The sequence below is a fragment of the Diabrotica virgifera genome, chromosome 2 (assembly GCF_917563875.1).
Source record: "Diabrotica virgifera virgifera chromosome 2, PGI_DIABVI_V3a".
Classification (NCBI taxonomy): domain Eukaryota; kingdom Metazoa; phylum Arthropoda; class Insecta; order Coleoptera; family Chrysomelidae; genus Diabrotica; species Diabrotica virgifera.
The window spans coordinates 174,053,526-174,080,351 of record NC_065444.1 but is presented as its reverse complement, the minus strand read 5'-3'; the positions used below and the strand labels follow the sequence as shown (position 1 = coordinate 174,080,351).

Below are 26,826 nucleotides of genomic sequence, written 5' to 3'. Positions count from 1 at the left end.
CTATAAAGGAAATTTGTATCTCTCACCGTACGCGAAATATCGCACGATAAAGTGTTTGTTGAGCGTATAAAGGGAACTAGTCCGGGACTGATTACCTTTATACAATAATTCTTGTGGCGCCACCATCCTTTGTGCCACTTTGTCGTTTATTTTATTACTTCGGTTAGCTTACGTTAGTTAGTCTTACGATGTATTTTAGGTCTTGTTTGTAATAATAAGCCTTTTTTATAAATAAATTAATAATTTAACTGTAGAGAAGCAGCACTATTTCGTCTTTTATTCATTGATTGTATAAAGGAATCAAGACCCAGCCTTTAAAAACGAATTTTTGACCTTAATCGTTTTCAAAGCCAAGTTTGCCGTATCACATGTCACTCTAAGCCCGGCCGCACATCAAAGAAACATGAAACGTAAATTACGTTTCATGGAAATAAACCACTGCTAAACAAATATATATCCGGCCATTTATGAGACTCTCCGAAAATAAAAATGTGTCATGAGCATGAATCACATTCGTTTTATTAGTAGGCGGACTTTGAGATTTTTTTAGCAGTGTTTTCTTTTCATGAAACATGTTTTTCGTTTCATGTTTCATGTTTTTCGTTTCATGTTTCTTTGGTGTGCGGCTTGGCTAATAGTCTCCTTCTACATTTCATCTGTAGAACAAAATTTGATAAACCATCAAGTTTCTAAAGTAAATAGTTTTTCCGTTTTTCTCAAAACTAAGTATTGTGGACTTATACCCTTTATACAATAAGCGCTTCAATTATAAATTCCCTTGTCGACTAATTTATTAGTCTGTATTGCTTTATATTGACATCTTAAAAGACATCAGATGATAATAATTCGAGTTTTAATTCTTGATTAATTTGACTTCATGACGATGGTGCTAGTAGCATTTTTAGTTATTATTTTAATAATTACAACAAAGAGATGAAAATATTTGATTCCAGATCAGTGCATCAAAACAGGTGCTCCGAGGAGGCTACGATAAAGCCGAAATACGGATAAATACATAGTAGAGGCCCTGTCTTGTAATAAAATCTAAATCATCTTTACTTTCAAAAACTACTGGAATTACTCAATATACTCGTATAACATGGAAAGAGGAACAAGTACCTACAGACTGGGCACAAACTAGGTTTCATTGAAGAAGGGCCCTATCCTGAAGAAGGGCTATAATAATTACTGCAATAACTACAATAGTACAATAACTATAGACTATAGAGAAATTAGTTTGCTTAGCACAGTTTCGAAAAATTATCATAAAAGAACCGAGACGTATTAATAATAGAACCAACACTAGATGAATTCCATAGTGGTTTCAGACTAGGTAGGTGTAAGTAGGATTATATTTTTATGATCAATGAGATACTCAACAAAATGTTATCAAAATACCTAGTTTTGTAGGCATGGAAAAATCATTTGATAAAAGTCCAAGGTCGAACATACGAGAAGGTCTAAAAAGGGGATATACTTGTACACCAGATAAAAGGTTATTTAATCAGTATATTATAAAAACACTAAAAATCGCGTAATAAGTAAAAATATGATGTCAGAAGATTTCCCAAGAATAGAGGGTGTAAGAGAGGAGGGAGTTTAAGAAGTGGAAGTTTTTATTATTTAATAAGTTTATAGATGACATTAAAAACGAAACAAAAACAAAAACTAAGCTAGAGATAAGGTACCTAAACCTACAAAACAGAAGCAATACTAGCATCGACAGAAGAAGAGATCCAAAGAAGTGTAATAATCTGATATAAAGCTTTAAACAAATTGGGTAATGGATATAAATCAAGAGAAATCAAAATTGATGGTCATAGCAAAACACAGAGAATATCTAAGTCCAGATTGAAGAAACAAAACATAAACAGGTGAAGACGTTTGAATACTTAGGAAAGATAGTTGAGGACACTGGCACACAAGACGTAGACATAAATAAAAGGAAAGATAAGGTAACTAAAGTATACCAGACAATAGATAGGAAAAACAATCATCAAGAAATAACGAATCAAACTAAAACTATTTAGAACAAATACCGATTTTGCTTTTAATACGATTATGAGTCTATAGATTGTGTTAAAAGTGATTAGTTAACATCTAATAAGTTTTTCTAATAATATATCTACTATGTATTAATTTGAACACTATATAATTAATAATAGTCTAAGAGCTAGTGAACTCTCCGAGTAACGGTCTTCCTGTAAGGCTAGAAATTTGTATAGTGATAATTTATAGCACATCAAGGCTAAAAACCATGACCTGGCAGGCATCAACCCTGCATGTGCATCTACCAGGTGAATCGAAAAGTGCATAGTTAAGGGAAAAAAACTTTCTCCTTTAAAGTTTAAATTTAAGTAAACTTCTTTCTCCTTTAAAGGTGACAGTGAATAAGATTAAGGTAGCTATGATGGTAACTAACGTTCTAGAAGGACATGGTACATGAATAAGAACATTGCCAGGATGGCACGTGTTATTTTAGATTAAGTTAAATTATAAGAATTGTACCTATCGGCTAAAGTAGTTGCAATTCAAAAAGTTGACGTTGAGACGTTATTGAAAGTTGAACTTAAATTTTGTATTTTTATTATTAAAGATATCTTTTGTATTTTTATTGTCCTCAAAAATTAATTTATTTTTACTAAATATTGTTATCCGTTGATAACCTTGAAATTTTGGGTGTAATTGCGATCAATAAAGAAGCATATTGCTACAACACGTATTCCAAATTAAAATATGTCAAGTATTAATTCATTATCATACCATAAATATAGTATCTAACAATAAAACACTGAAAACGTTTGTTTTCTATACTTCCACAAAATTTATTTTAACTATGTGACTACAGCGGTTTCGGCAGAGTGCCTTTCTCAAGTGATTAAGTTTACTATGTTTGCATTTTAAAGCCTTTAACTGAAGAGAATGAGGAGTGGGGAGCTGTTTGTCTCGAGTTGGTCATTCAGAATTATATCTGTATTTTTCAATTTATTAATTTCTATAGATTCTAATAAAGATAGCTTAAGGCCTTTATTTTGAATATGAAGAATATGAAACTGTTCATTAAAATAATGATTATGGTCTAGAAGGTGAAGTGCATTTATAGAAGTGTCTATTGTAATTCTATTATTGAAAGCCCTTTTGTGTTCTGCTATTCGTTTGTCAAAGGTTCTGCCAGTTTGACCGATGTAAGTTTTCGGACAGTCACCACAAGTTAGTTTGTAAACACCACTCTGTGGTTGCTTTCTCTTTCGGCTCTTATTGTCTTTAATATATTTGCTTAAGTTTTTAGTTCTGAAAGCTGGTGTTATTCCTTTCTTTTTTATGTGTCTTGCTATTTTTATTGTTATCTTGCCTGTATATGTGATATAGCAGAAGGTACTGGGTTCTTTCTGTGGTGGTGGATAGGTTAATTTCAGTGCTTTCTTATGGAGTTTTTGGTTTAAAATTTTGTTAATTGTTTATCCGTTGTAGCCATTGTTTACCTACTGCTATTTGCTTAATGATGTTCAGCTCGTTGTCGAAGTTATTTTTTGACATTGGAATTTCTGTCAGTCTATGTATCATGCTACGGTAGGCTGCTTATTTGTGTTGTGTAGGATGGGATGATGAATTGTGTATAGTTGTGTCAGTATGGGTAGGTTTCTGATATACGGAGAACTCATGTTTGTTGTTTAGTCTGGTAATTGTTACATCTTCAAAGTTTATGGACTTATTCTGTTCTGTTTCTAATGTAAACTCAATATTACTATGAAGTAAATTAATGTATGATAGAAATTGGTCAAGTTGCCTGTTAGTTTCTGTTAAGCATACTAGTATAATATCATACACGTATCTCCACCAATATAAGAACTGTTTAAATACGGGATGTTTAGAAATTGTTGTTTCAAGCTGGTTCATAAATATATCTGATAATAATGGGCCTAGGGGATAACCATAATAAGTCCGGCACTGTTGTTTGTGTATATTTGATTATTAAATTCAAAGGAATAACACCAGCTTTCAGAACTAACAACAACTTAAGCAAATAATTAAAAACAATAAGAGCCGAAAGAGAAAGCAACTACAGAGTGGTGTTTACAAACTAACTTGTGGTGACTGTCCGAAAACTTACATCGGTCAAACTGGCAGAACCTTTGACAAACGGATAGCAGAACACAAAAGGGCTTTCAACAATAGAAAAACAGACACTTCTACATGTGTTTGAGTATGTCATTTAGAAAAAATGTGTACAATGACAGGCGATTCTGAACAACATAAGACCTTGCCAGGCGAGGGGAAAGAAATGGGGTTTTCCCCAAAATTATTTTTTTGCATCGACCAAAGTTTTTTTGGGTTTTTTGAATCATTCCAAACAGAAAAGGTCTTTAGTGACTTTTCTCTTAGGTTAAATGCTTTTGACCTATATATTATAAGCGATTAAAACTTTAAAAATTGCGAAATCGGCCATTTTTAACCCTGAATCAGGCATTTAACTGAAAATTTCAATGTTGCCCAGGTAGGTAGATATTCTTTAAATATCGATTGGTGAAATGCAGAAGAGTTTTTTGCAATACAATATCGAAAACTCCTTTGTTTCTTAATTGCTAATCAAGCGGACGCGACACTGTATTATAAGTGAGGACGTTTGAGTTTGCATAAATTCATTATCTCGAGAATGGGCAAATTCGAAGAGAAATCCTCAGACAGGTCAATTTTTATTTTTAAATTAGGACATTTTGGCATATATATTATAATACTAGTATCGTCATCCATCTGGGCATGATGACGTAATCAATGATTTTTTAAAATGAGAGTAGGGATTGTGTGATAGATCATCTGAAAAGTTATTTAATTCTCTATTCAGCAATATAAATATTAACGTAATTGTTTATACAGGGTGCACAAAAATTTTTTATTAAATTAATTTACACAAAATGAAGAAACATTTTTTGCACACTCTGTATAAATAATTATGTTAACGTTTATATTACTGAATAAAGAATTAAATATCCTTTCAAATCAGCTATCGCACGACCCCTACTCTTATTTAAAAAAATCATCGATTACGTCATCACGCCCAGATTGATGACGTCACTATTATTATATATATGCCAAAAAGTCCTAATTTAAAAATCAAAATCGACCTGTCTGATGATTTCTCTTCAAATTTGCCCATTGTCGAGATAATGAATTTATGCAAACTCAAACGTTCTTACTTATACTACAGTGTCGCGCCCGCTTGATTAGCAATTAAAAAACAAATAGGTTTTTGATATTGCATTGCAAAAAACTCTTCGGGATTTCATCAATCGATGTTTAAAGAATATCTACCCACCTTGGCAACATTGAAATTTTCAGTTAAATGTCCGATTCAGGGTTAAAAATGGCCGAATTCGCAATTTTTTAATTTTTAATCGCTTTTATGTAAAAAAAATTAACCTAAGAGAAAAGTCACTAAAGACCTTTTCTGTTTAAATTGATTCAAAAAACCTAAAAAACTTTGTTAGATGCAAAAAAAATAATTTTAGTAAAAAACCCTAATTTTTCCCCTCGCCTGGTAAGGTCTTATGCTGTTCAGAATCGCCTGTCATTGTACACATTTCTTCTAAATTACTTACTCAAACACATACTTAAATTTAAACTTTACAGGAGAAAGTTTTTTTCTCCTTAACTATGCACTTTTCGATTCACCTGGTAGATACACGTGCAGGGCTGATGCCTGCCAGGTCATGGTTTTTAGCCTTGGTGTGCTATGAATTATTACTATACAAACTTCTAGCCTTACAGGAATAACGTTATTCGGAGGGTTCACTAGCTCTTAGACTATAAAAATGAAACGAGTAGTTTATCAATAATTGTAAACAGTATTGATTTTGTTACACGAACTATGCCTATAAATTTGTAATAACTAATAAAGATAAAAGGTTTTACGAACACATCAAAGTTATCACTAAGAATTACAAAATTTTTTATTAATCATAAGTCGACTTTAATTCGATATTCAATCGATCATACATTATATTAAAGATTAAAAGATTTTAAGTTAACTATTATTTTGTTGTTTTTTTATTTTAGAAAATCTTGTGCCAATTCAATGTTCCAATAGTCTCTCCTCAGTAATATCTGTTGTGGACGTAAAATACGTGAAGCAAAAAGTCGTCATCTAGCCAAAGAGTGAAATTGAAGGACTCGAAAATAGATACGACACGTTTTACATGTATAGAAAAGTGAAAGAAGTGGCTGGTATCTTCAATAAGAGACAAACTGCACTGCTACATGATGAACATGGTAAGGAAATGTTTGAAGTACAGGACAAACTTAAAAAATCGGAAAATTACTTTAACAACCTATTCGAAGACGATGAGAGTAGCTCACCTTCGGATATTACTAACTGCGACTTTGAGGTAAAGCGACAGGTCCTGATGTAAGGATAAGCTGACAGTAATGATTGAAATGCTCTAGAGTGTCTAGAGGCTATAACTTCGTTTTTCAATACCAAATATATTAGCGGAGACCTACCTAAGGGTTGGTCCAATTAATTGTTCACAGCTCTACCTGAGAAGACAACAACAATAACCTGTGCGGATTATAGAACCATCAGTTTGTTAAGCGATTTGTTGAATATTTTTCTAGAGGTGATACATGGCCGTATCTATACAGGGTGTTTCATTGGGAAACGAAAATACTTGAATGGTGAATAGAGGTCACTGAGGAGGTTCTAGATATCCTACAATTAATGCCTCACCGTTTTTGGGCATAGGTAAATTGAGTCCCATATACCTGAATTAAAAATGGTCAAAATATTTAGATGGTCGAATTGAGTCCCGGGCATCGTAATCCTTCTAATTACCTTTTAATAGCTTTCTAATTTGTAAGTACTTTCTAATTTGTACTTAAGCCTATTTAGAAATATTGTTATTACCTGGAATAACAATAGAGGAATGAAATGATTTTATTGGTTATGCATTTATGGTAATCAAATATAAAAAAGCAGTATCCTACAAAATATTTAGTATGGTGCGATCTATCTGTATACGATACGGTGTTAAGTTGATTGCCAAAATGAGTTCAATGAAAATTGTTCTTAGTGAAAAAGGAAAACAATTGATTGTGTTAAATGGCTTCAAATATCGTTTTCACAAATCTTTAAAGAATAACGACAAGCGTTGGATGTGTAGTGCGCAGACGAGAGAAAAATGTAAAGCCTTTTTAAAAACCCAAGATGACAACGTAGTGACGGAAATTCGGGATGAACACAACCATAGCGAATTAAACGAAGATGCACTTAACCGTCAAATGTTAAGTAACTCCTTAAAACGAAAGGCCGTAGAAGACATCGGTGAAAGACCTATGAAAATTTTGCAAAAGGAATTACGAAATGGACATATTAGTACCTTGACTACCAAAGACGTGGCATTGGTTCGAAAAAATATGTATAACGCTCGACGATCTCTTCTGCCTAAATTACCAAAAAGTATGGAGGAAACTCATGATATATTAAAAACATTTCCAGTGAAAACCAACAAAAACGAGGATTTTCTAATGGTGAACGACATAGAAAACCAAATTATTATGTTTTCCTGTAGCAGCAATTTAGAATTTTTAGCAGATTTGGACACCATTTATATAGATGGAACTTTTGAATATTGCCCAAAGTTTTTTAAGCAAATGTTCTCCATCCATGGTCTAAAAGAAAATCATTATATACCTTTGGTTTTCTTCTTATTGCCAAATAAAGAAAAACATACATATACACTGGCACTGGCACTTAAATACCTAACAGAACAACTTAAGAAATGCAATAAAAAACTCGCTTTAAGAACGGTATTTGCAGATTTTGAAGAAGCAATTCAGCAAAGTGTCACTGAAGCTTGGACTAATGTTTCATTGAAGGGCTGCCGATTCCATTTAGGACAATCCTGGTAAGTAGTCATATTTGAATCCTTTTTTGAATGATGATGATGTGTATGTGTGCTTTTTGTTTTTTGGTTTTTTTTGTACTGATTTCCCATATGCCACGCTGTTATAATTATCCTGGTCCTGATAAGTAGTCATATTTGACATATTTGAATCTTTTTTTTGATCATGATGATGATGTGTATGTAAATTTTTTGTTTTTTGGTGTTTTTTACTGATTTCCCATATGCCACGTTGTTGTAATTTGCCTGGTCCTGATAAGTAGTCATATTTAACATACGAGTATTTGAATTGTATTTTTGATGATGATGATATGTATATATGCTTTTTGTTTTCCGCTGTTTTTTACTTATTTTCCATATGTCATACTGTTGTAATTCTAATGATGTTTTTTCTTTTTTCAGGTGGCGCAAAATTCAGGCACTAGGTTTAACATCCTTATACAAAGACAAAGAGAGTGATGTAGCAAAATATTTAACATACTGCTTTGGAATGCCATTTCTCAACCCAGAAGATGTAGGAGATTGTTTTGTTGAAGCTTTATCATCAATACAGCCACAAAATCATAGAATAGTAGAATTTGCTGACTATCTGGTCGATAATTATGTCTCAGAATCGGCTAAGTTTCCGCCAGAAATATGGGCGGAAATGTCAAGCAGTTTACAACGGAGGACGAACGCATGTGAAAGTTTTCATTCCAGGTTTAACTCGTCATTTTATTTTGCTCATCCTCATATTCTTTAGATTTAACAGTTTTAATAGACTTTCAAAGTGAAACGTATGTTAAAATTAGAAGTGTACAAAAAAAAGTAAAAAAAAAATATTCTGCACAAACCCTTACATCAAAAAAATTTGTAGATGAACAAATTTTAAAATTAAATAATAGATTAATATCAAAATTTGATTACTTCAAAAGTGTAGGTGAAAAATTTAGAATAGTTAAATAAATGAATTAGCATGTAATTCTAACTTATATTGCTTTTTGTAAATATTGTAGGTATACATTTTGGTAATAAAATTATATACTCTAAAATAAATTATTGTTTTATAATTCCTAGAAATCATTACGTACACCGACTAAGCCCCAGGTAGACACGGGACTCAATTTACCCATCTTCGGGACTCAACTCGGCTATTAGAAATACGGATTATAAATTCTGGGACTCAACTAGGTTACTCCGCCGTTTTTTATAACCGAGTTAAAGGATGTTTTACCGATTTTGCCCATTTTTTTCTGGACCCATAACTTTAGAACCACCTTGTATATTTTTTTGATGTTTGGTACACATATGTCTCATTTAGAACTCAAACCATCCATCATAAAAAAAATCCAGGTCCTGTCTAAAAATAAATTATAAATTCATTGTGACCTTAAAACAACACCCTGTATATTAAAATTTTCAAAATTCGTTTGCATATTTGAAAAGAGCAGAAAACACTAAGTTTAACTATTCGCTTCGATTTTTTGGATAGACAATTTAATGACTTCAATTAAAATTTTAATAAAATTTTTAAGAACTCTGAGACTAAAAAGCAGGTATTAACTTTTACTGATGAATTATTAAAATTAATTAACAAATACTTATTTTAACAATAATCCATAATTATTTATTAGATTGGAAGGACCCATTTAGTAATCACAAGAAAAATCCAGGGCCGGATTAACAAAAAAATATAAAGTAATTGTGACCTTGAAACAACACCCTGTATATTGAAATTTTCAAAATCCGTATGCACATTTCAAAGAGCACAAAAAACTAAGTTTTTCTACAACCGTGTTAAAAATGGACTAGGACAGAGAAATGAGAATGGTGACCGTCTAGTGGAGTTCTGTGTAGAACAACATCTTACAATTACAAACACATTATATCAACATCATCCACGGAGATTATACACATGGCGCAGCCCAGATGGACGAACAAGGAATCAAATAGACTACATCCTAATAAGATCAAGATCGAAATCGTCGTCCATCAACTGTAAAACATATCCTGGCGCAGACTGTGGAAGCGATCATCAACTATTGGTATTGAACGTTCGACTTCGTTTTAAAGTCCCCAAAAGAAGACCCCAGAGAAAAGTCATGTTTCTAAGTCCATCAAAAATCAATGACTTCCGACAAAACCTAGAAGATGCTCTTTCTTTAGACCAAGTAGATAATGACCCTGAGAGCACTTGGATCTATCTCAAAGATAAGGTAATCGAGGCTGCAAAAGACTGTGAGACAGCGGTTTCCACTGGCCGTAAGCCATGAATATCCGATAATACGTGGACTGTGATTCAACGCAGAAAAGCACATAAAACTAGATACGGAACAAACGATGAATACAGAGCGTTATCGAGAGAAATCAGAAAACAGTGCCGCAAAGATAAAGCTGATTACATCTCTCAAATATGCAGAGAGATAGAGGAACATGGCTGTCGAAATGAACCGAGTGACTTATTCCAGAAGATCAAACTCCTTACCAGAGAGTTTAAACCTCAAACGTGGTCTGTAATAGATAAGGAAGGTAATTTAAAGACCGATACTGATGAAATATTGGAAACATGGCGAAACTACTGTGGCGAGCTATATAAAAATAACGAGGTATCAGCAGAAAATCAGTGGCCTTCTGACTACCCTAGAGAACCTACTGTCTTACTCGCTGAAGTCAAAGATGCAATTAAATCACTAAAGGGAAATAAATCCCCAGGCATTGATTCAATACCATGTGAAATACTACAGTTACTAGGTGACAAAGGATTACATATCATCCATTCTATCTGTGTCGCTGTTTGGAATTCAGGAAAATGGCCATCTGATTGGTGTACCTCAATTTATATCCCACTACACAAAAAAGGAACTACTACCAGATGTGAAAACTACCGCACACTGTCACTAATAACACATGCTAGTAAAATCTTGTTGCATATCATCAAAAACAGATTAAAAACCTATCTACATTACCAAATACCTCAGGAACAAGCGGGGTTTGTAAAGGGTAAAGGTACAAGGGAACAAATCCTGAACCTGAGACAACTCATTGAAAAGTCTAGAGAATTTCAAGTACCTATGATTATATGCTTCGTTGACTACCAAAAGGCATTTGATTGTGTAAGCTGGATAAATCTGTGGTCAATTTTAATAGAAATGGGCGCACCAATGCACCTGGTGACACTTATTAAAAATCTATACCAGTCTAATATAGCGACAGTACGACTAGATCAGAAGTTCTCAAACCAATTCAAGACCGAGAGAGGTGTTAGACAAGGATGCGTGTTGTCACCTGACTTATTTAACATTTATGGTGAACATGTCATGAGGATGGTTTTAGAAGGATGGGCCGGTGGAGTAACAGTAGCTGGTAAGAAAATCTCCAATTTAAGATTTGCTGATGACACTACACTTATAGCAGCAAATGAGCAAGAAATGTTTGATCTTCTGCGAAGAGTTGAGTACGAAAGCAATAGAGTTGGTCTGAAAATCAATAAAGCTAAGACAAAAATAATGGTGGTCGACAGATTTGACACTATTCAACTGACTAACATATTACAGGAATACCAGATAGTAAACACCTTTGTCTATCTCGGGTCTAGTATAACTAACGATGGTAACTGTGAAGCAGAAGTTCGGAGACGTATTGGTATGGCAAAAAATGCGATGAGTCGCCTAACTAAAGTTTGGAAAGACAGATCTATCTCTCAAAATATCAAGATGAGACTGGCGAATGCCCTTGTATTCTCAATATTTCTATACGGAGCAGAGACTTGGACTCTTCGCGCATGCGAGCGCCAAAAAATTGATGCCTTTGAGATGTGGTGCTGGAGAAGAATGCTGCGCATACCTTGGACAGCTCATAGGACAAACGTTTCCATTCTAAACCAACTCAATATTAAAAAAAGGCTGTCCACAATATGTCTGCAACGAATTCTGCAATTCTTTGGTCACGTAGTTCGCAGAGGTGACGACAGTTTGGAGAGATTAATTGTTTCTGGAAACGTTCCGGGGAGAAGATCCAGAGGACGATCACCAACTAGATGGTCTGACCAAATAAAGCATTCAGCTGGAAACTCATTCTGCGCAGCTCTTAGAGCAGCTGAAGATAGAGACCAATGGAGAAACATTGTTAGGAATATTGGAAGAAATCACGATCCTCAGTAATGGGGAAACGACAGGAGAGAGAGTTAAAAATGCAATTTTTAGCACACCATACGAGCGTTAAAAATGCTACTTTAAGGCACTAGTGCTTTAAAATATTTTTAAGGCACTGCAGTTCGTATTGACCGTATAGGCAATTTTGATGTAATGTCAAAAAAATATAAAAATGGAATGTCAGTCAAGTTCAAGTAAAAGTTTTTGTAGATATTGTCCTGCAATTATGTTTGTAGAAAAAATATTGTATGATATGCGTGTTAAAAAGTACATTTTTAAGGCACTCATGTGAATTGCAGAACTCGCTATCGCTCATTCTGCAAACTTTCACATGCGTGCCTTAAACGTGTACTTTTAACACTTATAACATAAATAATTATTAATGTTTCTCTTCAATTTTTGCGCAGGCAATTTAATGACTTTAATTTTGAAATATTCTCTAAATTTTTTAAGAACTCAGAACTCTATCAAAAATTTCGATATATTTCAAAAGTAATGTCATTAAATTGTCTGTGCAAAGAATTTAAACGAGTCGTTAAACTTAGTTTTTGTGCTCTTTTTAAATATTCAAACCGATTTTGGAAATTTCAATATACAGGGTGTTGTTTCATGGTCAAAATTACTTTGACCTGGATTTTTCTTGTGATTGGTTAGGGGGTCGTTGCAATGTAGTAAAAGATTATTGATTATTTTTAAAATGACTATTTATTGACTAACTTTAATAATTTACTATTAAACGTGCTTTAAACACCTGCTCTTTATTTCAGAGTTCTTAAAAATTTCAATATATTTAATTTCAAAATTAATGTCATTAAAATTTCTGCGCAAAAAAATTAAAGCGAAGTTATAAACTCATTTTTGTGCTCTTCTTTAATGTGCGAACGGATTTTAAAATTAAAATATACAGGGTGTTGTCTCAAGGTCAAATTTGGTCAAAATTATTTTATGTTTTTTGTTAATCCGGCCCTGGATTTTTCTTGTGACTACTAAACGGTTCGTTCCAATATAGTAAATAATTATGGATTATAGTTAAAATAAGTATTTTTTCATTAATTTTAATAATTTATTAGTAAAAGTTAATATTACCTGTTTTTTAATCTCGAGTTCTTAAAAATTTTATTAAACTTTAAAAATTAAATAAATTAAATTGTCTGGCCAAAAAATTGAAGCAAATAGTTAAACTTGGTTTTTTCTGCTCTTATCAAATATGCAAACGAATTTTAAAAATTTTAATATACAGGGTGTTGTTTCAAGGTCACAATGAATTTATAATTTTTTTTAGTCTGGACCTGTACTTTTCTTGTTATTGGTAGTTGGATGGTTTGGGTTCTAAATGAAACATATATGTGTACCAAATATCAAAAAAATCTACAAGGTGGTTCTAAAGTTATGGGTCCAGAAAGAAATGGGCAAAATCGATAAAACACCCTGTAACTCGGTTATAGACAACGGTGATGCAATAAATGTAGTATATCTAGAACCGCCTCAGTGACCTCTACTCACCATTCAAGTATTTCCGTTTCCCAATGAAACAACCTGTACCTATAATAAATGTGAGGAATACCTAAGTGACATACAGTTTAGTTTTCGTAACGAGTTAGGAAAGACAGGATATTTATTTGGGATGAACGTACTTGTTCAAAGATATCGTGATGTTGTTTGGTAGACTTCCAAAAGGCAGTTGATCATGTTGAACACTCTATATTGGTCGAAGTTCCATGAGACGTTGATTTGGACAGCAGAGGCGTTCGCATAATTGCAAATTTGTATTGATATCAAATATCAGTTTTAGTAGACGGTTTAGAACCACAGGTTCTTAATATTAAAGGAGAAGTACGGTAGGAGTACCTCTTTTTGTCCCTGCTTTTCAACGTTTACTCTGAAACAATTTTCCGAAATGCTTTTTCTGAAAAACAAGAAGGAATAATTGTGAACGGTGAAGTCATTAATAATTTTCGATTTGCGGACGACACAGTACTCCTAGCTTTTACTCAAGAAGATCTTCAAACATTACTGGATAGTGTTGTTCGGAGCTGTAAGGAAGCAGCTTTGGATCTGAACATACAGAAAACCAAAATCCTCGTAATAAGTAAACAACAGAATATAAAAGCGTCTATATTATGTAAGTAATATCAAACTTGAGCAAGTTGATCACATTGTTTACCTTGAATATCAGTTAAATTGTAATTCAGAGAAACAGGGTGAAATTATATCCAAAATAGAGCAGGCCAGAGCCGCTTTTAGAAGGATGTCCAAGGGAACATGGAACAGAGACCTAAAATTGGCATTGAGGATCCGCCTACTTGGCTGCTACTTGTTCTCGGTTTTCTTTATGGTATCGAGTCTTGGAATGTAAATAAAATTAATCTAAATCACCATGAGACTTCCGAAATATGGTGCTATAGAAGAATTTTAAAACTTTTTTGGGTGGAGAAAAAGTTAAAACTTCAGAATACTAAAACGTCTCAGCAAGACTACTAAGATTATAAAAACAGTAAGAAGAGAAAGCTGGAATATTTTTTAAATGTAATGAGAGATCCCAAATATAGGTTACTACAAAATATTATTATGCAAGAGAAAATAGAAGGCAAACGCAGTCCAATATGAAGAAGAACTTCATGGTAGAAGAACTTGCGTGATTGGTGTGGTATTGATACAAGCGAGCTAATTAGGGTGACAGTGAATAAGATTAAGATAGCTATGATGATAACCAACGTTCTAGAAGGACATGGTACATTAAGAAGTACATTGCCATGATGGCACCTGTTATTTTAGATTAAGTTAAATTATAAGAATTGTACTTATCGGCTAAAGTAGTTGCAATTCGAAAAGTTGACGTTGAGACGTTATTGAAAGTTGAACTTGAATTTTGTATTTTTAAAGATATCTTTTGTATTTTTGTTGTCCTCAAAAATTAATTTATTTTTACAAAATATTGTTATGCGTTGATAACCTTGAAAGTTTGCGTATAATTGCGTATAAATTCAATAAAAAGGATATTGCTACAACACGTATTCCAAATTAAAATATGTCAAGTATTAATTCATTATTATACCATAAATATAGTACCTATCTAACAAAAAAACACTGAAAACGTTTGTTTTCTATATTTCCACAAAATTTATTATAACTATGTGACTACAGCTGTTTCGGCAGAGTGCCTTTCTCAAGTGATTTAGTTTACTGTGGGTTTGCATTTTAAAGTCTTTAACTGAAGAGGTTGAGGAGTGGGGAGCTGTTTGTCTCGAGTTGTTCATTCAGAATTATATCTGTATTTTTCGATTTATTAATTACTATAAATTCTAATAAAAAAATATAGCTTAAGGCCTTTATTTTGAGTATGAAGAAGTTTAAACTGTTCATTAAAAGAATGATTATGGTCTAGAAGATGAAGTGCGCATGTAGAAGTGTATGTTTTTCTATTGTTGAAAGCCCTTTTGTGTTCTGCTATCCGTTTGTCAAAGGTTCTGCCAGTTTGAGCGATGTAAGTTTTCGGACAGTCACCACAAGTTAGTTTGTAAACACCACTCTGTAGTTGCTTTCTCTTTCGGCTCTTATTGCTTTTAATATATTTGCTTAAGTTGCTGTTAGTTCTGAAAGCTGGTGTTATTCCTTTCTTTTTTATTGTATCTGGCTATTTTTGTTGTTATCTTGCCTGTATATGTGACAGAGCAGAAGGTAGTGGGTTCTTTTTCTGGTGGTGGATAGACTAATTTCAGGTCTTTCTTATGGAGTTTTTGGTTTAAAATTTTGTTAATTGTTTGTTCGTTATAGCCATTGTTTACCTACTGCTATTTGCTTAATGATGTTCAGTTCTATCTCGAAGTTATTTTTTGACATGGGAATTTCTGTCAGTCTATGTATCATGCTATGGTAGGCTGCGAATATGTGTTGTGTAGGATGGGATGATGAATGGTGTATTATAGTTGCGTCAGTATGGGTAGGTTTATGATATACGGAGAACTCATGTTTGTTGTTTAGTCTGGTAATTGTTACGTCTACAAAGTTTATGGAATTATTTTGTTCTGTTTTTATTGTAAACTCTAAGTAGGTAAACTCTATTGTAAACTAAGTAGGTTTATGATATACGGAGAACTCATGTTTGTTGTTTAGTCTTTTAATTGTTACGTCTACAAAGTTTATGGACTTATTTTGTTCTGTTTTTATTGTAAACTCAATATTACTATGAAGTGAATTAATGTATGACAGAAATTGGTCAAGTTGCCTGTTAGTTCCTGTAAAGCATACTAGTATATCACCAACGTATCTCCACCAACATAAGAACTGTTTAAATACGGGATGTTTAGAAATTGTTGTTTCAAGCTGGTTAATAAATATACCTGATAGCAATGGGCTTAGAGGATTACCCATAATAAGTCCTGCACTGTTATTTGTGTATATTTGATTAATAAATTCAAAGGAATAAAACCAGCTTTCACAACTAACGACAACTTAAACAAATATATACTAAAAACGATAAGAACCGAAAGAGAAAGCAACTACAGAGTGGTGTTTACAAACTAATTTGTGGTAACTGTCCGAAAACTTACATCGGTAAAACTGGCAGAACCTTTGACAAACGGATAGCAAAACACAAAAGGGCTTTCACCAACAGAAAAACAGACACTTATATATACGCACTTCACCTTCTAGACCATAATCATTTTTTTAATGAACACTTTCAAATTCTTCATATTTAAAATAAAGGCCTTAAGCTATCTTTATTAGAATCTATGGAAATTAATAAATTGAAAAATACAGATATATTTCTGAATGACCCATTCGAGACAAATAGCTCACCACTTCTCAACCTTTTCAGTTAAAGACTTTAAAATGCAAACCCATAGTAAATTAAATCACTTGAGAAAGACACTCTGCCGAAACAGCTGTAGTCACATAGTTATAATAAATTTTGTAAAAGTATAGAAAACAAACGTTTTCAATATTTTATTGTTAGATAAAATGAACTTCCATCAAGTAACGGTCGAAATAATCAATTAATATAGTATCTTTTTATTGATTCTAAGAAAGCGTATGATGAAAGACCATTAAGTTTTATGGAAAGCGCTGAATAAGAAACTACTGCGTTAGGTTAGGTCCAAATTAAACATGAGATAAAAATGGATTAAATATTATCATAATATACTAAATAGGTGTTATCCAAATATTTAGAATGTTCCTTTTATGACTCAATTGACTGTTTTAACAGTTTTGATTTTGTAGGTGACAGAACGTAGCGACAGGTGTAGTGATTGAATTCGTTATAGGATGAAGAGGGTAATTGTCTTTATGGATCTTTGGTACCTAAGCAATATAAATTTGGAAAGCTTGCATTATAGATAACTAAAGAGGTAAAAGGTTTATAGTAACGTCAAACTATGTGCAATTTAAGCTTTAGTATCTAAGCAAAAATATAATGTATTTTAAAATCGCATCAGTAGGCAATTAATGTTGTTCTGAAGCTATTTCCTTGTGGCATTTTTATATTCGACTATTTTCAATGGGAAATAAGCCACAATTTTTACTAAAAAAAAAATGATTTTATTAACGTTTCGACGCCCAAGTCGGGTGTCGTAGTCAAAATATAAAATAATACTAAATTAAACAAAAATGTTGCTTAGTAAAAAATTTTTCTAATAATTTATTTAATCTGACTCATTTATATCGGCAATTCAGACATGCATTATACAATTTAAAGTAGAAGACTTTAAAGTCTTCTACTTTAGAATGATATTGCCAATAGTGTTCCTGGGACGACTTTACTAAAAGATAGTTCATTTGATTACATGAAATCAACCCAACTCATGAATATCCACTTTTTTCCTGGTTTTCCTTCGTGATTTACTATGAAATCTCTAGCGCGAGAATTTTACCGCCACTGTTGCATTTGGTTGTCTTTTTAAAGACAGATCACATGCTATGATTTTTGTGGGGGATATTCTTGAGTTGGGTTGATTTCATGTAATCAAATGAACTATCTTTTAGTAAAGTCGTCCCAGGAACGCAACTCATCAATATTGGCAATATCATTTTAAAGTCTTCTACTTTAAAATGTATAATACATGTCTTAATTGCCGATATAAACGAGTCAGATTAAATAAATTATAAAAGAATTTTTTACTAATCAACAATATTTTTGTTTAATTTAGTATTATTTTTTTGGTAAAATTGTGTCTTTTTTCCCATTGAAAATAGTTGATTAGTAGGTAGTTTATATAGTGGTAATCTACAACGTGCTGCTATGTGCTAGTTTATATTTTATTGATTTCACTCCGTGAGTTTTAATTTGTTTGTAAGTGTTGTATTTATTAATTTTTCTTTAATAAAAATAAGATAATACAATCGATTTATTTTTGACCGAAAAACCTGATATCCCACCCACTTACTAATTCATATATATCGGGATTCATTACCAGAGAACGGCAGCTCTCGCCAGTGGCGCACACCTACACCCCCTACACGCGACACTATATATACACGAAATTTTCGATTTTCTAAATCTGACTGAATTGAAAATTGGGCCAACTCCCATCTTAAAGTTCAGGAAAAGACTCACCCACTCATATGTTAACCATCCATTTTGGTCCAAGGGTGTGGATTTTACGGCCCTTCCTATTTAGGGTCTGTTTTTCGTTCTCGTCCCCAAAACTCCCAAAATATTCGAAAATTTAACTACGACCTTTGCGGCTTCTAATAGAAGCGATCATTACCTTTCCAACGCATGTCTAATTTTGAAAATCGGTTATACCGTTCAAAAGTTACCGAGCTCATAAATGTGAGTCAATTTTTATTTAAAAAAGGGAAAATGTTTGTGGATATGTATGTATGTGTGTGGAAAAGTTAAACCGATCTGAATTTTTCTCTCTGTGTTCGAAGAGGGGATGAGGGTTGGTTCAGAACTGGTGTAGTTTGTGAGTTTTGACTACCCATAAGCCAGCTATAGGACTTGGTAGGTACAAAACGGCTTATATTTTGCTGGTATATATCTTCGGTTCAAGAAGAGACAGGAGAACAGTAAATACACCAAATTAATAGCGTTGAGTAAAGCTTTCAAATGGTGTCTAAGCTGTCAGGATCAGGTATACACACGGCTCAGTATAGCCGAACAATTAAAAACTAAACTTTGAAAATTTTGGTTTTTCGACAATTACTCAAAATTTCAACCTACGAATTACGTCAATAACTGAACGTTTGTAGAAGGACTCTAGACGAATCTAGCGGTGTATACCTTAAATCCGGGAAAATTCGAATTTTTAAGTTATAGGCTTCATAACTATGGTCAACTCTATGTCTTATGGGAAAAACGGTTTTTCAAACTCAATAATTCCTGTAATAGCTTCAGTTATCATACTTGACCTTAGATGCATAAGATACTACTTGTCAATACGTTTTAAACTCATGTTTAGTGAACAAAATCGGTTAAGCCGTTTAGAAGTTATTAAACTACAAAAGTATAATCCAATTAACGATTATTCCCTAAATGGTTTATGTAGTTGTATTGGTTACGACGCTAATTTGATCTGGCAACGGGCAATCCGAGTTCATTTACCGACCATCCCAATATTGTTTTCAATCTATTTCGAATAGAAAAAAAATTTAGTGTACATTCGATAAACACTAGATCATTTGGAAGAAAATGCGACAAAAGCGATCATTTATAAAGCTTAACGTGTAATCGAGAAACATTGTATTCAACTTTATGCATTTAATTTATAAATAACTTTGAAAAACTACTGATACAAAAATAAAAAACAGCTAAACGCCGTAAAAATGAGTGGCGCATACAATATTCCAGCTACAAAAGATCTGATATGAATATTACGTGGCGCAAAAATGTATTTTCATTTTGATGCAAAACAAAATTCTAGTTTTATTATAAAATATTTTTTCATAATATTTGCTAAATTTGAAGTAAACGCGCCACAAAAGAGTTTCAAAATTCAAACTGTATCAAAGTTACTCTTTTGTGGCGCGTTTTACTTCAAATTGGGCAAATATTATGAAAGAATCTTTTAAAATAAAACTAGAATTTTGTTTTGCATAAAAATGAAAGTACATTTTTGCGCCACGTAATATTCATATCAGATCTTTTGTAGCTGGAATATTGTATGCGCCACTCATTTTTACGGCGATTAACTGTTTTCTTATTCTTGTATATCCTACGGGACCCATATACGAAATCTGCCAATCCGGCAGATTTTACCAGAAGTTTTAAAATAATTAAGATTCATTAAATGTTTTTTTTTTCGTAACTTAATTGAGATATTGCCACTTGTTAAAGAAATCTTCCTCCTTGCTGTGGCAAGGAGGAAGATTGGTGTGAATCGATTAGGTTCGATCAGTAAAATTTATGTACTCAAATATAATACTAAAAATTTTTTGTAACGATGGTTCCTCCAGAAGAAGTGTTTTCAACACATCTTCCCTCGCCAAATACTATTTTTGAAATGCAATAATGAAAATCGTTACAAAATTTTTTTAATATCTTTGTGTACCTACGTAAATTTTCTGATCGAGCCTAATCGATTCTTTTTCCTTACTGTGTCAGTTCTTGGTTTACTGTAATTGTTGATGATAACGTGTTCAATATTTTAACATTTAATATTTTAATTAAACTATTGTGGCATCTTCTTTGAGTTGAGTAGGTATTTTGTTATTATTGTTAGACTTTAATATATGGTTGATCTCGTTGTTTAATTCAACAAGGAAGGTTGTAAAGGTGAACACTTTCAATCAGTTTTCGTTTAACCGAAGAGTTAATTATTAAGGCTCTTATTCAAAGACTATAAATACAGTTATGTGTCTGTTTTGAAATTGTATTAAAGGGTACTATTTAATAAAACGCATTTACCTTAACAATAGACATAGCACATACGCAAGTAAAACACGTGTCGAAATTCATATTTTTGGTAAATAAATCAATGAATAACGAATTTCATCAACCACTGTTTACAAAATAATATTATAAAAATAACATTAACATCGCAATATATTTATTTTTTAATGAATTTTTCTTATGTGTTTGAAGTCACGTAAATATATACAAGGGTGTAACAAAAAGATCGGTCCTAAATTAAATCACATAGGTATTCTGGGACTAAAACTAACTCGATTGAACCTAACTTACCGTAGTACCAATGAGCACCTAAAAAAGTTACAGCCCTTTAAAGTTCCAACCCTTCAAAACATCTTTAAATAAAAATAATAGTGAAACTTGTGCATCCCATAAACAATTTATGGAGTTGTGTACCCAAATGATTGTGTACGATCTAACTAAATTATTATTGTGGTACCATTAGTTAAACAAAGCATTTTTAAAACTTATTTGTCTCTTAGCACTTTTTTGATAAGCCAGTTTTTATATGGATATTTTGAACATTTGTAAATTTCACTACATATGCCTAAAAATAAGTAAGATTATAGAGACCTGGTAAGAATATGAAAATCTTTATTTTTTATAATTTAAATTTTGTTTAGTACTCAGTAATTTTGAAACACATTAAAAAACAAGCCGCATCTCGATAAAACCTGGCTTGCCGAAAAAGTACTAAGAGGCAAAGATGTTTTAGAAACATTGTATTTAACTAATGATAGCACAATAATAATTAAATTGTAACGTACAGAAACATTTTGGGGGTTTAAGGAACAAAACCCCCATAAAATATAAAATCTATAACAGTCTTCGATATAAAAAAAATCCACAAGGAAAAAAATTTCCTGTAGTTGACTGTATACCATTTATTACAAAAAACCATGAAATCCTTTATAAAAGGTATATTTGTTAAAATATCTATGCAGGGCTACAGCATAAAACAAACAGAACTAGTTTTCAATCGATTGACCGATCATCATCAGTGTTTCTTGAATGAAACATGCTAACCACCAAAGTAAAAATATTAGGGTAAAAACTCTTTAAAATTAATCCGTCATAGGAATCAAACATGCTAACCACCAAATTAAAAATATTAGGGTAAAAACCTTTTAAAATTAATCCGTCATAGGAACATATGTTTCTATGATGGATTAACCCTAATACTTTTACTTTGGTGGTTAGCATGTTTGATTCAAGAAACACTGATGATGATAGCCCTGTATAGGGACTTTAACAAATATACCTTTTATAAAGGATTTCATGGTTTTTAGTTTTCGATATATTGGAAAAAATCGATTTTCATTTTGTAAGTTCAAAGGGCTGTAACTTTTTTTATATGCACATTTGTATTAAGGTAAGTTAGGTTCAATCGAACTATTTTTTATTCCAGAATATGTGATTTAATTTATGGCCTACCTTTTTATTACACTCTGTATATTCATATATTAATCGATGGCTTAGTGTGAAAACCTCGTATCTCATTTTACAGACAATTTTACATAACGGAATGTCTGCATACTATAACCCAAAATATATATGAAGAACATTATGTATAATGATCTAAACGTACTCAGAATCAAAAATATGTAAAGATTGTTTTTTTTTGTTTTAAGTTATAGTGTGCAGAAATTAAGTTTAAAGTCTCCCCTGTAAAATTTTCTGTGAAATGAGATCCGAAATTTTCACACTAAGCTATCGTAATGTAAATTGTAAACAATAAGTAGGTAAAAGTAGTTTAAAAAAACTTACCTAAATCTATCAAATTTGGCATATTTTTTCCAGTCTGCTGGACAAGACTTGTAAGATTTCATCACATAACTGACTAAATCAATATTAACTTTGTCACTTTCGAAAATGAGCCTTAATTCTTTGATTAAATCATCCAAACTGTTAACAACAGGTAAATTATTTCCCATTTCTTTGTAAAACTTAACATCGAAATCATCGTCATGGTCTTGTCCAATGTTATTAATGTATTTGCACACTTCCATTTTCGATATTTTAGCGATTTTTTGAAGTTTTTTAAAAAACAATAGCTGTACGTGTTATCCGGAGACTTATTGAAAATAACTTAAATGGCGGAAGACTGAATTGGTTAAGTTTTAAATTATGAATGATAAACTTTTATCTTGGGTCAAAAAAAGTAAACAGTGAAACAATTTCTTAATGCTATTTTGATAAGTGGAATGAATGCATATAAGAATTTCTTGTAGCTAAGTAAGTCACAGTGGTGGAGACGTGTTGTCAAGTCTTTATTTATGCAAAAGACATAAATATAGAGGTACATATAAAGATGACATTTCCGAGATACTCGAAGAAAATTGCTTTATGCGTAAACATGGACGGAACATTTGTGTTTTTACTGTTAAAATATGGAAATTAAAGAATAATTATAGTCAGTTCGCTAAACTCCGACACAACTGGCTAGTGATTTTAGTGGGTAATTTTTTTGTTTTTGGCTAATTTTGCTAATTACTAACTATTGAGTAATTATTAACTATTTAGTAATTATTTCTTGGCAATTTTACCAAATTGGCAAACTTATTTACTAAAATCACTGGCCAGTTGTGTCTGAGTTTATCGAACGGACTGTATCTAATTTTCAGTAGTAATTGCACAAGAGCTCTAAAATTCGATAATAATTTTAAAACTCGAGTGCAATTTGCTGCGACTTATTTCATGAATAAAACTGTTCAAAACCAAAATTTTATTGTAATTTATTTATATAAGAACAAATTAGTACAATTAAATACACAGTTGTTATAAATAATATTTGACGGTTGAAAGTCATCACTATTAAAATATTTAAAACATTAATTGTCATTAATGTCACTGAATGTATTTTTTCGTAGCAACGAAGGGCATCTGACGTAATATACTTGACGACGGGATATTATCAGTAGTAATTGCACAAGAGCTCTAAAATTCTATATTAATTTTAGAGATCGAGTGCAATTTGTTGCGATTATTTCATGAATAAAACAGTTCAAAACCAAAATTTTATTTTAATTTATTTATGTAAGTACACATTAGTACAATTAAACACACAGTTTTTATAAACATTTGACGGATGAAAATTATCACTTTTATAATTTTTAAAACATTAATTGTCATTAATGTCACTGAATGTATCTTTTCATAGCAACGAAGGGCATCTGACATAATATACTTGACGACGGGAAATTATCAAAAATTATCGATTTAATTTAGATTTCTGTAGCTTTCTATTGGTCAGAATCTCCTGTGAATGAAATAATCAGTTTAATTTTTATTTCTGTAGCTTTCTATTGGCCAGAATCTCCTATGAATGAAATAATCAATCTAATAAATATATTAAATATATTTTTCTACGACCGTTTAATAACATGCTCATTATTCACTATCTTTGAATAGATAATAACACCCATTACTTTACCCGTGAGTGGTTGTTCATTACTCACGGGTCATTAGTGACGGGCTGACGTTAGGTTCAAGTGACGAATGTCACTTTTAATATTCGTCTTAAACTTGTTTTGTTAGAGGAGCAAAGTATGCTAAATTTGCAGTCACTCGAGCGTTATGGGGACCTATTGGGTTGTGATTATTAGGTCCTAAAACCAAAAAAAGTTAGGTAAAATTTTCCATTTTAGTGGGGACTTTCCATTTTTTCCATTCGCTTTTTTTTGTGAAACTTTTTGACTCATCCATTTCCTTACGCCCCGCTCAAATCGTCAGATTTTTGAAATATACACTCTTTTGCATGTACTTAACTTACCTTATCTTAATCTGACAATTTCGAGTATTTTTAAGGATAGATTTATTTTTTCGGGCCCCCCTTAACGAACTTCCCTGTGTTAAGAGCCAATATATGGAAGAGGTACATCTGCAGGATACCAGGTTTCTCCTCGTATGATAATCTGACGCGCTCGAGTAACTGCAAAAATGCCCGCTTGGGCTCCCCTACCATTTATTTAACACAATAATTATTGTAATTTATATCATGTATTTATAGTTATATTATTATATAAATGTACATTATATAATTTTTTAAAATGCGTCCACTGATAATAGCCATTTCTTATTTATTACAATGACAAATTTGTAGGTACTTATAATTTTTCGGAAATGAATATAGCTAAATTGACTATTTCTTGTTTCTTTTTACAATACATAATCAAGACAGCATTATTTGCTAATACATAGTAAGCAACCAATTATTCAGCCGTGTACTATTGGTAAAAAAAAATATTTTTGTAAATTATAATTTTAATCTCGAGTAGAAGGGAAAGAAAGGAGTAAGAGAGAGAAAGCACTGGAATATAATAAACATTTATGTGCTTTATAGATTTGACTAAGGCCTCCTATTGTGTAAGATTGGAAGATGTGCTAAGATTGCTAAAGAAGAAAAATCAACCCAAGATGATAGCGATAATTAAAGACATTAATACGAAGAACAAAACCAGAATAAAATTCGAGAATGGACTAACATCGGAAGTAGAAATCAACTCGGGAATCAGACAAGGGGATAGCTTGAGCCCATTGCTTTTTAATTTAGTAATGGACAAAATCATAGAAGGTCAAAACGGCAAACAGGTGTATGTTCTCAAAAAACTTTGATAATGTGTAAAAAACTTTTATCTACTCTATGTCATATTATGTATCAGTTTTTAGTTTGTGAAAACTGTCATTATAGACAGCAGTGCGTGAAGGGTTTAAAGTGTGCGTGAAGTAACAATATATTTTAAATGGGATTTACTTTTTCGCACACTTTCCTAATAGGTCTGGATCCCGCGTATGAAAAAAAAGTTGATTAATAGCAAGCTGAAAATTTGTTATTAGCTTAAGGGTGTCTAGTCGTACAAACATTAATATATGGGAACACTGTAACAGGGGAAGTTTTAACTGTGGAACAGGTTAAAAATTTGGAACGGTCAGACCACGAAAACGGCACATGTATTTTGTCCGACAGAACAGACTTAAACTTTCCGAACAGAGATTAAACTCTCATGCAAAAATCAGACTGCTAATTATCACCAAATTGGCGTTTTAATAAGTGGAACATGTAGAATATGTCAAATAACAGGAATTATGACAGGTGATAAATAGCAGTCTGATTTTTGCATGAGAGTTTAATCTCTGTTCGGAGAGTTTATGTCTGTTCTGTCGGACAAAATAAATGTGCCATTTTCGTGTTCTGACCGTTACAAATTTTTAACCTGTTCTACAATTAAAACTGCCCCTGTTACAGTGTTCCCATATATCAAAGTTTATCCGACTAGACACCCTTAAGCTATTAACAAATTTTCAGCTTGCTATTAATCAACTTTTTTTTCATACGCGGGATCCAGACCTATAATATAATCAAATATCCTTAACTTTCGCGTTGTCATGGTGATGACAATATGAGCAATGACTTACAACAAAATTTTTGACAGTTTTGTGGTTTGAAAGTAGTTAGGATTTTTAAATGTCTCGAGCGCCGAGTCACCGAACTGGACATAGCCCAGAGCGGCGACTCGGCGCCCGAGCAAGCAAAACAGATCGAAGATAAGTCACTAGAGATAGCGGAAATAGAGCGCCTCACGCTGACCTGCATTGATCGGGGTAGGATTTCATATGGGAGTCCGTGTACCCAAGACTCCCATATGATAAGCACTTTGCTGATTGAGAGCCCCTATAGCGCATCAGAGTGCTATTCCTCCTCGCCCCAATGAATTGTATCACCCGAATGTCATTCTCTAGGGGTGAGCAAGTCTCTCAGGCTGGGTTAAATCACTATGCTTGCTTGCTTGCTTGCTTGCTTGATTTTTAAATGTCAAATTTCTAAAAATTGTAGAATAGAAATCAATTCCAGTGAAGAAGAGTTACAGTTTTTTTATTTGTTTATCGAAGAGTAAATAAAATATTGTATGAAACTGTGCGTGAAGTACTTTTTGCGAACTTACGC

The 26,826-nt window shown here is 32.4% G+C and overlaps 2 protein-coding genes across 3 annotated transcripts in view; one reads left to right on the top strand and one right to left on the bottom strand.

Moving 5' to 3' along the window:
* Positions 1 to 23,004, bottom strand: part of LOC114333832 (cysteine dioxygenase type 1) — a 98,910-nt gene extending 75,906 nt beyond the window's left edge. Inside the window, exon 1 of the mRNA XM_028283823.2 lies at positions 22,650 to 23,004. Coding sequence (XP_028139624.1) covers positions 22,650 to 22,891 — 242 coding nt within the window. The 5' untranslated portion in view covers positions 22,892 to 23,004. The remainder of the gene's footprint in view (positions 1 to 22,649) is intronic.
* On the top strand, positions 1,459 to 18,312 carry LOC126879723 (uncharacterized). 2 transcript variants are annotated; one of them, XR_007696222.1, is made up of 3 exons: positions 1,459 to 1,955; positions 6,055 to 6,267; positions 17,252 to 18,312. XR_007696222.1 is itself a non-coding variant. In XM_050642935.1 (2 exons), the coding sequence occupies exon 2, from the start codon at positions 6,949 to 6,951 to the stop codon at positions 7,903 to 7,905; it is 957 nt and encodes a 318-aa protein (XP_050498892.1). In that variant the 5' UTR covers positions 1,459 to 1,955; positions 6,055 to 6,948; the 3' UTR covers positions 7,906 to 7,956. The 2 variants fall into 2 exon arrangements, 1 of the variants encoding a protein (XP_050498892.1); XM_050642935.1 differs by lacking the exon at positions 17,252 to 18,312 and having other exon boundaries at positions 6,055 to 7,956.
* Positions 23,005 to 26,826: the final 3,822 nt, after the last annotated feature.